At 36.5% G+C, this 15,947-nt stretch overlaps 1 protein-coding gene across 1 annotated transcript in view; it reads right to left on the bottom strand.

The window, feature by feature from the left end:
• Nucleotides 1–6,561: 6,561 nt before the first annotated feature.
• STXBP5L (syntaxin binding protein 5L) overlaps nucleotides 6,562–15,947 on the bottom strand; it is a 337,784-nt gene continuing 328,398 nt past the window's right edge. Inside the window, exons 25-28 of the mRNA XM_058555874.1 lie at nucleotides 13,134–13,299; nucleotides 10,565–10,676; nucleotides 8,401–8,621; nucleotides 6,562–7,814 (exon numbers count right to left, since the gene is read on the bottom strand). Coding sequence (XP_058411857.1) covers nucleotides 7,773–7,814; nucleotides 8,401–8,621; nucleotides 10,565–10,676; nucleotides 13,134–13,299 — 541 coding nt within the window. The 3' untranslated portion in view covers nucleotides 6,562–7,772. The remainder of the gene's footprint in view (nucleotides 7,815–8,400; nucleotides 8,622–10,564; nucleotides 10,677–13,133; nucleotides 13,300–15,947) is intronic.

Genomic DNA, 15,947 nt, shown 5'->3' with positions numbered 1-15,947 from the left:
TAAAAATTTTGAATACAGGGCAGTCATTTTATAGAATGCCTCTCAATTTGATTTTATCCATTATTTCCTCAGGATTGGACCTGGATTATGCATTTTTGGCAGAACTATGACAGAGGTGATGTGTTCTTCTCATTACATGCTGTCAGATGGCACATGATTTGTTCCCTTACTGGTGATGGTAACTGTGATCACTTGATTAAAATAGTATCTGCCAGGTTTCGCTGGTGTAAAATTATATTTTTTGTTTATGATTAACACGTATTTTTTGTGAGGATACTTTGAGACTATGTAAATATCCTATTCCTCTATCCCACTTTAACCCACTAGTTTTAGCATCCACTGGTATTCGTTGCCCATATTATTACTACAGTGATGATTGCCAAATAATAATTGTTAATTCCTCCACATTTATTGATTGACATTCTATTGTAAGGAAGGGCTTTCTCTTTTCCTAATTAATTAATTAATATCAGTGTGGACTTGTGGGTACCTATTTTATTCAATTACTATCATTACTTTTGATACTCAGATTATCCCTGATTTGGCCTGTGTGGGCCCTTTCAAGCTGGCTTCTGTGTCCTTTTGACACTGCGCCATCATTCTTTGACTACTTTATTTTCTGGCACAAGAATACGTTCCAGCCTTGAATCAGCTATTTCTTCAAGGAGCTCCCAGTTTCTTTTAGCAGAGACTAGTGTTTAGAAATCAAAATCCGGACACTAGCTGTGCTCATCGTTCTTGGGGTGTTGTTCCCAAGACCTCTCAGTGTTCAGAATTAGGATGTATATATGTACAACACAGACACACCTTTATATCATATATGTTTATTAAACGATATATGCGTGTGTGTATGTATACATATATAAAACTCACATTGATAGTTCCAATTCTAATCCAATACTACAGAGTCTATTCTCACCCTTTTATTTGTACTTCTCTCCTCCATCAATGAGAAATCTGGCTCCTGTATCCTCAATATAGTTACTTAATTGTTCAATCCCCAATGTCCTGACTGGTTGGGCTGCCTTCTGGCCTGCTCTAATGCCTATGTCACACAGGCCACCATTACCAATTGCCTCAGGGCTGACCCTGCCACCTCACTCCAACTCGTCTTCCTGTGGGCTGTCCCTCTCATTCTGCTCCAAAGCAGTCCTTGCATTGGGCTGCCATCAACAATCTGCTCAGCTTGCTTGACTTTTGGACTGAATGAATAGAAAAAAGGAAAGGGAGGGAGAGAGGGAGGATGTCAAATCAGTATTTTAAATATTGAATGCAGATATGTGGAGCCCGAGTGATGAGATGAGGAGATAAATGGATCTTTTTGAGAAAATCCTGACTGGAAGACTGGGCATTTGGATTTTAAAGGGTCTGTCTTTTTATATTTCTGCTTTTAATTGAAAAACATTTTTTAGCCTAGGGTTGGTTGGTTGGTTTTCCATTTTTATACGGAACCAAAACTAGGAGGGAAATTGTAGTGGTGGGAAGTTGTTCCTGAGATAATTAGAGCATTTGGAAAAATAAGATTAGTTGGCTAAGGCCACAGTGTAGGTAAATATAAAGAAAGTGCCTGAAGAGGAATTAACTGTGCAGAGGAAGCCAGAGGAGCAGGAGCGTGTGCTCCTTCTGGGGGACTTTTGGAGGTGTTGGGTTAATGAATGCTCATTGTACCCACTAGGTGGTGGAATAAGCCCATAATAGCTTATTTTTTGCCTGCACGGGGATTAAAACTTGAGCTTTAAAGTGAGGAAGTAAGGTCTGAATCTTAAGTTTTGTACGTACATCTTTTTCAGCCTCAGTTTCTTATGATGCACTCTCACCAAACTTAGTTTTACTTGTACTTCACTGAAGGTGAAATCAGTTAACAGCCTCAAAAACTGTCTCCAAAATTTTCCAATGAAAAGTTATACATCTCCCCAATTCGATGGACATTTTGAATGGCTATTTCTGCCCTTTTGGATTAAAAAACCATAGGAAAGTCTGTAAGTGTGGAGAACTTGTGTTTACCTTTGTTTTCTTTCTCTTTTTTAGTTCAAATAAATATGCTGTATATTGCTCCTCCATCTGCCTCCCTGTCTTTTTAAAACAAAACAATTACACTTTGCAAAACTATGGTTCACAGTGTTGCAAATCTGTCCATATTTAATCTTGGCAAAAATCAGTAGTATTGCACAGAAACATAACATAAGAGAGAATCTATGTACAAACATATACAATTTTATTGATATCTCTACAGACTACAAGAATTTTAAGTTTAGTCACAATTGCTGAGTGCAAAGAAAAATAGTAATTTGTCATTTTCTGAAAAGATGCAAAAATTCTGAAGATGAAAGAAAGATACATCAATGATGTCATCTGTTTCTTATTTCCTAGAATAAAACATCACATAATTAAGTACTAAAAATTATAAGTTATCAGAGAGTTTGATTTGATCCTGTGTACACTTGTCCATAACTACCACCTACTTTATTTTCTGGCTTTGCAGTTGAGAAGGGTGGGCCAGTACCAGAGGGGAACAGTATGAGAGGAGAGAACTCTCGAGTTTTCTCATTGAGTATTATTGCCTTGGATAGGCAGACTCTCCCTTTTTGAAGGTGAAAGCACTTTTTCAGGGCACTGGAGGCCAGATAGTGACTTACAGGCATTCTTCTCTCTTTAAATACATGTCCAGGAACTAAGAAAATAAATCCAAGTGGCCCTGGGAGCTAAGACAACAATCAAAAAGGAAGAGTTGTTCTCCCTTCTTGCCAAGATCAAGTCCTATAAAATATACCTATAGCAGAACATGTACCTGGTACCCACGTCTCCTCCAAATGAAGAATGAATACTAAATTTGGACCTGATTTAGTAAATGATTGTTTTGAGAATTTCTACTATCCAACTATTGAGAATTAGTTTTCCACTTAGCTTTACATGCTGTTGAATTCCTTATGATATTTCTGGTGTCTTATGATGCCACATGTGTAAGACAATCAAAACCTGGATGTTTGGATTGGAATAATTAATAGCCAAGTCACATAGGAGAAAATCACAAAGACAGAGTTATTAAGAGTTAACGGGGCACTGCCTGGTCAGAAATTCGCACAGAACATTTGGTTGGGTTGTGACACAGAATAAATACCAATCCAGCCAACACTCTATCTCCTACATCTTGCCTTCCTTGACCCCTCAGAAGTGGGGCTTGGACACCAGCCAAGGTAGACAAGCATGTCTTCCTTAGTTGGCCATAAAACAGTGGTTATCAACCTGAGCTGGACATCAGAACAACCTTGGGGACTTTCAAAAATACTGATGTTTGGTTCCCATTCCGAGAGATTTTGATATGATTGGGAATTTTAAAAGCTCCTTAGGTGATTCTTATGCACAGGCAAGGTTGAGAATCACTTCCCTACTTAAATATATAAACAAAGGCAACCATCTCTGCCTCTAGTTCCTTATCAAAGCCTCTTCCACTTCACTCTGGCTCCCATGTCCCCCCTGACCCCAACCTCTTGCATCAAATTGGTACTTCCTCTTCCTTTCCCAAGTCAGACCTTACCTATTATGCATTTCCCCCTTTCAGGGCTATGTTGTCTAGAAATATATACAATGAACTTGCTATGCGATAATGATGCTCCCTGGAATGGGATCCAAATACATGACTTACTGGCAAGTATTTCCAGTACTTGGCGCAATGTGTATGTGAAACAGTACCTAGTCAAAAACAAGGGTGAGGCTAGAGAGGACAGAGATGGAGAAGCTGTGAAGGACACCACATTTCTCTTGACGCAAAGAGCAAGGTCTGATAGGAATGTCTGACTCCTTTTGGCATTGCACTCTGAACAAAAGTGGTCAAGTTATAGTGTCTTCCCACAGGGACAGGCTGTAATCACACAGATATACTCCTGGGTAGTCCCAGTGATCCTAAACCAAGGAGAGGATTCTTAGCTAACTTTTCTAGACCTGCTTCACTTTCTCTTCTGCCAAACATTTTATAACCAAGTATCTCAAAGAGCTAATCTTCTCCAAGCAATTTTGGGCATAATCTTTTTTTCTTTCTCGAAGCCATAGTGATCCCTTAACGCAGATAACAGACAAATGGTACCTTTAAAACTGGACACACAGGTCACATAAACAGGAACTCCAACAGTAAGATTTTTCTTTTATGATCCCTTAAGATCTTTGAGGAATAGACACCTGGATTCTGATTTATTAACTTGAGAATCACTCAAAGGCTATATGAAAGATCTGAAAAATTGTCTTTATGACTGAATTATCAGAAGACATCTCACTCAGTTCTGTCACTGTTCTTCCAAAGTTAGTTAGACAAGACGCTGATGGTGATTGGGGCACTAAGTCTGGGTCTCAGTGAAGCATTGGAAGCAAGTCAATAGTACTGCTTTTGTAGAGGATTAAAATAAATGATAAATCAATCATCCTTCACTCCAAACTCCAAGGTTAATAAATGATTTCATGGTAGGGATTATTGCTTACATTATGAGAACCAGGAAAACAAATACTTGTAGATTCTCACTGATGAATAGAATGCAAAGGCTCATTTTCTCCTGGAACACTAAGAAGGGCTTATCTTTTGAGGGAGTGAAAGGGAGATAAAGTTAACTTGTAGAGACTGGTTTGTAACCTTATCTTCTGATGCCAACTTAGCAGATATAATGTAATCTTGATGACAACTAAGGCTCAGAGTCATTTTCTCTATCATTGTCCAAGTTACTAGGAATATTTTTCTTATGTTTCAAGATAGAGGCAAGATACTTAAGTAGTAGAGAGGAGAGTTGTAAAGAATTACATGGATCAACAGTACTCACTTTCCAAAGATAATGATAAGATGATGATGGTGGTGGTGATGGTGTGTGGGTGTGCATGCGCGCACGCGCGCTAAGGTCAGTGCAACAGAATGGAAATGTTCAAAGAGAAAAATCACATCCACATTAGAGTCTTGTTATTGCTATCTCTTTGAATTATAAAAATAATTTTGATACAGTAAAACCTCATTAATTTGTATTCCACTAATCAGGAGTTTGTGGGATGCAGTTACCCTTACATTAAGAAAGGGTTTATAAAAACAATATTGAAAGTCACATTTTAAACTATTTAAAAGAACCTGTTCTTTTAAAGCATTTCAGAAGCACCTGTTCACTTCCAATTGATATACCAATTATAAATATTTGATCTACTCATTAAAGCCAGAGTTTTAAGCACTTCTACTGTGAAATGCTATATTGTCCTTTTTGGTATTTTTTTCTGTATGCTTTACAATATTCTGTAATTTTTATTTTTCACTGACTCATATAAGCTTTCTCCAAATTGCATATGAACCACACGTAATTTTGGGTATAATAATTTATCTTGTTAAGACACTGTGCACTTAGGATGTTTCATTTTGTACCAGACATATATTACTCATTCACACTTAATCTGTCTTTAAATGATGTAGAAGACAGTGGCTGTCAACTGGGAGCAATTTTGGCAATGGCTGGAGACATTTTTGATTGTCATTAATTGGAGGTTGCTACTGGCATCTAGTGGACAGAGGCCAGTGCTAAACATCCTACAGTGCAAAGGACAGTCCCCCACAACAATTACCTGTTAAAGTGCCCCCGTTGAGAAATCCTGATGTAGAACAAGTTAAATCAAATCTTGTTGGGGACTTTGGAGATACTCATTGAATTTAATACCACTTTGGATGGAATTTCATTGTTTCTAAAATAAACCAATATTTTACTCTCTTAGTTTTTTTTTTCAATATAGAAATGATAAAGTATCTTTTCAGAAAATCAGAAAACTGGGTCCTTGAAACTGATGATACAAATAGTGCACTGCAGTTTGGCTACCAATGTTTTCCAAATCCTGGTCTCAAGTTTCTTTAATATTTTTACTATATAATTTTATGTATCATGTTTGTACTTCCAAGTTGACTGTTCATAGGAGTCTGGAGAGATTCATGGAAAGGCTTTTTTGAGAAATCAGGAGAATTCAAGGACTCTGAGAAATGCTATCCTGTTATAAATTCTCTGCCTCTTCCCATCATCTTTGCTCTTCTCAAAAATACTGAGAACACTGTAAAGGAAGTCACTTCAAAGAAATTCACTAAAAATAAAAAAATCTAAGAAAACAAGCAGAAATACTATTTTTGGCATTTAAAATAACCTAGACTTCAGGAAAATGGTGAATGCTTAAGAAACACAAATGTAAATCTAGTAAGACCATGATTAATCAAAATTCAACAAGCCGAACCCATTAATTTTTTAAAAAGATTCTTTTTGAAGGAATAATGTATTACAGGATGGGTCCTGGAATCTCCATATATTCATTTCCTATGACATTCCACTTCCAGAATCATGTTAAATAATGATAGCAGGTATCTTTATTTTGTTTTGCCTCTAGTAGTTCTCTGTTGAGTTATGACAGACACCTTTTATCATGTTAAGGATATTCTTTATTCCATTTTTAAGAGAGTTTTTAATAAGGAAAGGTGTTTGGTATGTATTGACATAATCCTGTGGCTTATATTATTTAGCTTAATGAGTAACAAAATTATTGATTTTGTATCATTAAACTGTCTATGTATTTCTGTTGTCCATAATGATGACTGAGGCCAAGATAGCAAAAACACCACTACATTTTATAAAGATTTTCAATAATAAGTATTAAACCAAAAAATATTTTCTAATGAAAGCCCTTGTTAATCAGAAATGTAATAAATCAGAATCCCTTTCCTAAAACATTAACTGAGGTTTTACTGAATCATACTAAAGAGAATGACCAGTTTGGTCTCTGAGCGTCAGGCTGCAAGAGCACCTTTGGATTGAAGACCCCACTGGGTTTGAACAGTAATATACTGTGTAATTGGCAGATAAGGATACAAATGGAGCATTAAAAGTATATCACTTTAGAAACTGAAAGTGTATGTGAAATCAGTTCTCAAAGCTAACTGCATTGTTCCTATAGTCTAGTTTCCCAAACCTATCATCAACTCTCCTGCAGAGTACAAGCCAGGCTGAAAAAATGCTTTGAGGTGACCCAATCCTGCATAGTATGTGACTAAAAATAGCAACTTGTTCTGAAGGTGATAGAAATGGAAATAATTGTGTTAGGAATCTGGCAATACTTGATTATGACAAAGAACTGTGAATGATGTAAAATATTATGGAGAGAGAGGAACATTAATCAGATTCTTGCCATAAGAATTCAATAATGTCCTAGTACAATGAAAGTTACAGATGAGAAGAAAACTCTGGTTTTTGTTTTCTTTTTCAGTTGGGAATGGCAAATGTACTTGAAATGCACTGATATCTTCCAATGCAGATTTTTAAAATTGTCAGGTGTGGCCCAATTTACAAAAATAGTTTTCTATAAATCTTTTTTGCTTCTGTCACACATGCTTTTTTTCTTTTCCTCTTAAGATGTTAATTTATCATGCAAAGATTTTTTTTCATTAAGTGCATTAATGCTTTTGTTTGTACAGGATTTTTCCAAACCAGAAGGACTCCCCGTAGTTTCTAAACGTAAATCCTTAGCAAATGACATGCCAAGATGATAGCTCCATTCCATGTGGGAAAAGGCAAGTCCAGACATATCTTGGGATTTTAACCAAGGTTCCAGCCTTTGGGTTGTACCATGTCTCTGATAAATCTCCTTTATGATAACTTCAGATGGACTGTAATGGAACATTTTGTAGAAGAAACTGGCTTCTAGCAGTTGGATAGTGATGCTGGGAATAAATTTGGTTTCCCTGAATAATGGTTTCTCAAAGCAGTCTCAGCTTCTTTAGAAGTTTAGAATTGGTACCATTTCTTATCTTTATATTTCAGCATTAACTGCAAAGAAAAAATAGTCACCATAAGATGTTAAAAAAAATCTTTAAAAGTGCTAATCAAAGCAAGCTCATATTGAGCTAATCATGCATATCTAACTAAATCTCAAACCTTAGAAAACTTTCCTTTATTTTGTGAAATAAAGTACATATGAAAAAGATTTTTTTAAAAAAAAGTCAATCAAGCTGTAAAGACTCAGCTGACAGGAAATGATTTTTAATGATTGGGACAAAAAGGAGCGTGTGGATCCCAGCCTCTACTGCCCTCACACTTTCTTGGGGGATCATGTAATCTACCTAAGCACCTTTTTAGCAGCTGATGCACAGTATAGACCCAGTGTATCAGAACCAATGGATAATCTTCTTTTAAATTATCCCCTAAGGTAAAGAAGTATTAATACACTATTTTTAAAAAACTTTTTTCTCCCAAATACTGAAGGAATTATAATACTTATAATGAGATCCAATTTACCTTGGCTCTCACACAGGATTACTTACAGTGGCATCTCTATTTAAGCTTTCTTGTGCAGGACCTAAATGTTTAAAGTTATTACTGTATGAAGATGCCTCTATTTACACAGGCAGTTTACCTCATGTGCATGTTTGGAAAATGCTTCTGCACTGGTCATCATGCCTGCAGTTTTCTCTTCCAGCTCGCCTAGCCTCTGGCCTCTCTCATCAAGTGCGATCCGTGCGCGAGTCAGCTCTCCCATCACCCCTCCAGCAGCGCCTTTCATCCCTTCTATACCACCTGGTCCAGGAATATGTTGTGCAAGGCTGCGGGATGCTTTTCCTGCTGAAGCTTCCCCAACTGGGAATTCAAGCCATAGCAATTTAAAACATTTTGTCAGTAATTCAAATAATTGTAGCCAAATTTATCACCAAAGTACATATATTAAATTCTACTGTCATAATTCTCATTAAAAGAGAGACATATTTGGTTCTATCACAGACGTTTAAAGATGTTAGCACTTACCCAAGAAAAATGCCTAGAAAGAGATGAGAGAGATATCGTTTCCACATACATTTTGGTGTGTATTCAGGTTCCATACGATATGGCATAATTGCATTTCTTGATGTTGCTGAATTGGGATGCTCGCAATATATGTGACCTCATATTTAACCCCTACTAGTGTGTGTTCCAGTCTCAGGCCTGATCATTTGTTTAAATTTCTGCTCAAGTCCATTCCAACCTTCTCTATTCATCTTGCTATCAGCCTTTGTAGGCCTCAGTTGTTTTTAAATCTGTGTGTGTGTGTGCGTGCGTGCGTGTGTGTGTGTGTGTGTAATTACTAGAGAATGGGGTATATGCATGATGGACATTAATATACATATGTTGAAATTTTGTTACTTTATCAAAGACTAAAAACTTCCCCAACACTTACAAAGCTCAGTTTCATTTAATTTTAATGAAGTAAATTTTTTTTTATCGAAAAACAGCTATTTTGGTAGAAATTTAATGAGCATTCCTAAGGATGTAACATTAGGAATGGAATCTAAATTTTTTTTAAAAATAAGAGACTTATCGAGATGTAATTAACAGACCATAAAATTCACCCTTTTAAAATGTACAATTCAGTGGTTTTTAGTGTATTCACAGAGTTGTGTAACTATTATCACTATCTAATTTTAGAACATTTTCATTACCCCAAAAAGAAACTCCATACCCATCCGCAGTCACTCTCCAAACCCTCCTTGCCCCAGTCTCTGGCAACTACTAATCTACTTTCTGTCTCTATGGATTTGCCTATTCTGGACATTTCATATAAATGGAACCATACAATATGTGGCCTTTTTTGTCTTCCTGCTTTAACTTAGCATAATGTTTTCAAGATTCATCCATGTTGTAACATGTATCAAACTTCACTCATTTTTTTTTTTTTTTTTTTTTGTTTTGTGAGGAGGATCAGCCCTGAGCTAACATCCAATGCCAATCCTCCTCTTTTTTGCTGAGGAAGACTGGCCCTGGGCTAACATCCATGCCCATCTTCCTCCACTTTATATGGGACGCCGCCACAGCATGGCCCAACAAGCCGTGCGTCAGTGCGCACCCGGGATCCGAACCGGCGAACCCCGGGCCGCCGCAGCGGAACGTGTGCACTTAACGGCTTGCGCCACCGGGCTGGCCCCAAACTTCACTCATTTTTATGGCTGAATAATATTCCATTGTATGGAAGCACCTAGATCTTTTGCATAAGTTAAAAGTTCAAGAGAAAAGGAGTTTTAATCTGCAAGGCCAAATGGTGATGAGATATTCTGGAAAATATATTCTTCTCTCTTAAAATGTTCCTTAGTATCTTTCTACTGCTTTTTGATTATTATTCATCAGAGTCTCATTGGTAGATTTTTAAAGTAGTTTATTCTGCAGCATTGATAAACCTTGTGTTCTGAATAAAGAATCTGTTTCCCAGCAGTGGTTAAAGGCAGGCAGATTCAAAAACATTTCTTCCAGACTTTAGTAACCGAATGTCTTCACCCTGCCTTGCAGGTATGATCTACTGGCAAATGACACATTAGCTTACTCGTTGTTTGTATGAATTACATGTGTTGTTTTTGTTAAACTATTTCCTAATATGAAGTGACCAATTTTACTCATGTTTGGTAAACAGAGATAATTTTTATGGTATAGAAGCAAAAAAAACCTAGTCCAGAATTTGAGATCACATATTACATTGTTATACACACAAACACATACACACACAGAAACAGGTCTTCTATTTTGTGATACAATTTTACAATCAGGAGTTGACTCACAAAGCTCTTCTCTGTCAAACGTTTGTCCACTTCCACCAAACAGTCCCTTGAGAAAGCCTCTGTTTTGAGCTTCTGGTGTCTCTATTGGAGTAAACAAATCTCCTAGCATGTCCTGTACCAAATTCAAAGAAAAAAGCATTACAGTAACTAAAAATAAATTAATAGATCAAAAGATAACACTGTAGGATGTTAGAGCACATCATGAAAAGACAATCTACTTGCCATATATTTTTCTGGTGATTTTTGCTTTACTCCCAGTTCTATCTCCGACATTTCTTTCTCCACCTCCTTTCCTTCCCTTCTCTAGTAACTGACATCCTAAAATTTTCATTTTTCTGCCCTCTTCTCCCTTTTACAATTAGAAAGCATGGGAAGCTAATATATTCACCCTACGATTAATTTCCACCTGATCAATGACTACCAACCTAGACTTCTGATCCTTTTTCAATTACTGTGGCCTCTTTCCTGTCCTAGTTCCCTTTCCTGAATCAAGCATGGACCGCCCCATGAAATAGGAAGCCTTGGGTGGAATGTGGGGAAGGTTGGATTTATTTTTATATCAAGTACAAAATTATGAAATGGCTCAAGATAATTTAGATGAGTCAAAATAGGCAGCTACTGCATGGTGAGGTGCAGTTGTTCTCAATATTTGATGTGCTTTAGAATGACTAGAGAAACATTTTGGTGGAAATACAGATGCTCAGGCTTTATTCCACACATATTAAATCAGAATCTACATAGATGTTCTTTGGTTATCTATATTTTTAACTTCTTTCCTGGTCTTTCTAAAGCAGACCAAAATCTGAGAATCATTGGTATGGAGGAAGGAACTTCAACCAAAAGTCAGGAGATCTGTGACCTAATATCAGTTTGTCTGTGAACTTGCAGCATGACTTTATCTTCATCATCTCCACTCACCTCTCTACTCACCAGACCTGTACTCTTCCTCTTGAATCCCTTCTCTTTGGAAATAGCAGCACCATCTACTTAGTTCCCCCAAGACAGAAACCCAAGAATAATTATTAATTCCTTCCTTTCCCTCACTCCTACATCTAATAACTCTACAATCCAACTGATTACACTTTATAGCTATTGAATCTGCTATCTTTCTCCATCCTCACTGCTGGCTGCCTTATTTCAAGCCACTGTTATTTTTGGCCTTTATTTTTTAAAAACCATTCTAATTGTTGTCTCAACCTTCAGTTTTAATTCCTCAAAACCAATTGTGATACTACAACTAGAATATTTATTTTAATAAACAAATTTGCTAAACCATTTTAATGACTTCCTTACTGTTGAGATAAACGCCAGATCCCTTAAGGAGCTTACAAAGGTGCCCAAGACTAATTCTCCAGCACCATCCCTCCACTCTTTTCGCTTCCCAACTCTGCACCTTGCTAGTAGTTGCCTGAAGCCCTGGGCTTTTGCATGCCACTACTCTGTTGAGAATGTCATTACCTTTTCCACCCTCAGCCATCCATTCCTGTGGATAACACCTAGTCGCCCTTCACAATCCCTTTCTAACTACCCCCTTTCTCTGTTCCATCAACCAGGTGCCCCTCTCACACATCTCCCCAACACTGGCACAGCCATATGTAGACAGCATTTTCCACAGGGTGTTGTGGTTGTCTCTTATCTCTCCCTCCACACTAGCAGGTGGGGACTTGTATCTTGTTTGTTATTGTATTCCTAGAGCCTAGCCAAGTACCGGGCATACAGTAAAAACTCAATAAGTATTTGTTGAATAACAATAATAATATTTATTATTATTTATTTTAAAAACTTACTATGTTCCAGACACTGTGCTCAGTGCTTTATATGAATTCTTACTTAATTCTCACAACAGTGCTCTTTTAAGGTAAAGCATACAGATAGGTTAAATCAAATGCCCAAAGTTATACAAGTGGGCAAAATACAACCTAAATGGTTCAGAGCTTATACTCTTAACCTCTATATTATAATGAATGGGTTTTAGTTTTCTTATTTCAAAATGAAGGAGTTGAACCAATTAAATCTCTAAGATGCTCTTTTAAAATTTTGTGACCATTTTTACTTACCCAAGATTAGATAGGCTTTTATATTTATCCTGTGTCTAGGCTCTGTTTACTGCTATGATCAAAGACAAATGCCCAATTCTAACCCTCAGGATAGTGTTTATTTTGCATGGCTCTTAATCAAAATTAAGGTTTCTTCAAAAATCCATGAACTCCTTGAATTGTATGCAAAATTTTTGTGTGTACATACATATTCTCCACCCTGGAGGGAGAGTTTATAATTTTTCAGAGGATTCTCCATGGGCAAAAAACCAAACAATGAAATAAACAACAAAAACAATTAACCATTATTATATATGATCTTCACATTCTCCATCTCTTTCATATTTTTTTCTGTGTCTACCTAGAACCATACTAGAACCTGGTAGAGTCACAATGATGAACATATATTCAAAACATATAGGGAATGCACATTTCTTATCTGGCCCAATAATATTTTTAGCTTTTAGATATCTCTCTCATTCTCTCTCTTTACAACCATGTCCAATGTTTATTCATAAATGAGCCTGACCTACCTGTAGATTATCACACATCTCTTGGCTGTATGTTAACCGCTGAATTTCAGTTGGAGAGACGAGGTATAATGCCTGTCCTTCATTGGTAAAACAAAACGTCCGTGCTATCCTCATGTCTGTCAGTGGCAAATAATTAACATCCAACATTGGGCGAAGACTAGGTAGGCTGAATGAAAGAAAGCAAATTCACATTTCATATCCTAGTTGTTATAAGCTTTTAATTTCTCTGTATAAAATTTTCAGATCCTTACATGAAAACTAATTTTTATACCACTATTTTATGTTGTTTCTTTTTATCCTCTTGAAGTTTCAGTGGTAGTAAACTAGGCTTTCACTTAAAATCATATATACAAAGAATCATAGGCACAGTTCTTCTATCTTAATCCACACAAATACCTGGCAAATGTCCTTGAAGGATGGATTAAATGCAGTGGCCAGCAATTTTAGGATACTTTTTGCAGCATTTCACAGATTCCTACAATATAGTCATAGTCTTTGGTTATGACAGAAACATCACAGCTAGAAAGTGGCTGACTGCATACTTGGTCTGTTGTCCCATTTTAAGGCAAAACTCTTGAGTCTGAGGAGGTTATGCACTGATGGAGATGTGGAGTGAGTCCAGTTCACTGTGCCTGGGAATGGAGTGGCTTTGCTTCCTATTCCTTTACTCCCTCTATACACAGGAAATGAAAAGTACCTATGACTTAGGGCACCTGCACTGAAGGCATGATTAATAAATAAACATGGCCGGGGCTGTAAGGGAATGAGAATAAGCTGTAAATAATAGATCAGAATTTGCACTCCTAATGAATACCACTCATCTCAAGTGTCTCACTGAATGGCTACATGCTTATTCTAATGTTGTAGCCAATGATTTTGCTTAAATATTCATCAGAATGTCCTTTTGGATACTGTCAGAGTCAGTTTTATAAACTACTGAAGAAAACCAGTCTCGTTGCTTTTAAATTACACCTCTAATGCTAAAAGGAGAAAAATAAAAACTTGTAATTAAATCATAAGCTTTGAAACCATTCTGCTGATCTAGTGTGCACAATGATTTTAAATTATCCCAGATCATAAAAATAGCACTTTGAAAAAAAAAGTACTGATTTCTCTTATCAAAATAATTTGTAATCACAATTTAAGCCTTGGAACTTTACTATGTAAGATGTGGCAGACCTGAAATCTGTGCTTTTGGAATAAGCTTTTTATGAGGTTCTAGCACTGTGCTGTCTAACACGGTAGTCACCAGCCACATGTAGCTACTGAGCAGTTGATATGTGGCTCATATGAATTGAGATGTTTTGTAAGTGTAAACTACACACTGGATTTCTTAGTATGAAGTAGTATGAAAATAATAGGACTTCGTATGAAAAAAATATGTTATGGCATTTCAAGTAACTAAGCTCCCTAGGATAAGAGTCCGAAACAAACCCAATTAAACACTCTTCCATGATAGATTCGGTCAAATTAGCGGGTGGTGGTGGGGAAGAGGGCCCAATGGACTTTTCTGATAAGCTACATCGTCTATGGAGCATAATAAAAGTAAGCCAAGAAAATAAAATTAAAAAGGTGTAATCACTTTAGGTAGGAAAAGGAAAAGAGTAAGTCCATTGCTAAGAGCTAGGAAACAAGTGCTCTTAAAGCTGAAAAAGAAAGAATAGATTTTTTTTCTTTGCAGGGACACTTTTATAAGCAAATAGTGTCACGTAACTTAAGATGGTTCTCACTAAAAATGGCTCTTAACGGCCCAGTTTGAGAACGCATACATAGATGAGCCTCTTGTATCCCTCTCCACTCTTTTCTAGGTCTGGGCACATTAGCACATAAGCAATTATTAACTACTTGCCATCTATCAGAAAACTAGGACTTGAGGAGATTGGGCTCAATATAGTTAAGTTCTGATAGGGTCTGGAAAGATCTGGGAATATACTTAGCACGGGAAGATGATCAAAGTTAGGAACATGGCAATTTGTAGGATTCAGTTCCTCAAGCCACATATTATTTCCTAGCCACACCTTATATATTACTAAAATCATGTCAAAATCATTTCCTTTTCAAATATTTTTGAGATCCTCAGGAACACATGAAGAGTCTCCACTAGGACATAATAATAAAGTAGTCATTATCATGTAAAGCAGCTTTTACAAAGGGCCGAAGAAGACAGATATCATCTTTCCTGTTGCTATGACTCCTGTTGCTTTTTAAACTCTCTTGTTTTTCATTTCTCAAGAAATCTCCCTCCTCATAAACGTAGATGGTAGCACATATTCATTTAAATAGAAATTAATTTTCAGATACACTCAATAGCATTCAAGAAAACGACACTAAAATTTTGCAAAAACAGGATAATCACTATCAAGGTAAAATCTCAATTGTGACATAGTTTAATGTCTTTTAATTTAAAAGAAAAATTTTGAGTGACTAAACTTGGGCTTAGGGGAGGGGAGTGTGTGTGTGTACATGCATTTTTATTTTTCTCAAACTAAGGCATGTCTAGGAGTTAAGTCATCATTTTCAAAGAAGACTGGAATGACCTTCATCAGAAATCTCTAAAAATAGTTTGAGAAAGAGAAACCAGATAAAGAGAGAAAGAACGAGAAATATATAAGAGAATGAGCAGACCATTAATTATTGTTTTTATGATTTCAAAACTTTCTCCACTAACTACTTCTCCTTGGCTTATAAATCTACTCATGTCTCCCTTATTAAAAAAAATATAACAATAAAACACTCTCAAAAACCTAGTTTTGCTCTTGAACTACTTTCCTGTCTCTCATCTCTCTTTTTACCACAAAATTTCCTGAAAGAATA

The sequence above is a fragment of the Diceros bicornis genome, chromosome 15 (genome assembly GCF_020826845.1).
Source record: "Diceros bicornis minor isolate mBicDic1 chromosome 15, mDicBic1.mat.cur, whole genome shotgun sequence".
NCBI lineage: Eukaryota > Metazoa > Chordata > Mammalia > Perissodactyla > Rhinocerotidae > Diceros > Diceros bicornis.
The sequence above is the reverse complement of the archived record's forward strand: the minus strand, read 5'-3'. Positions and strand labels throughout refer to the sequence as shown.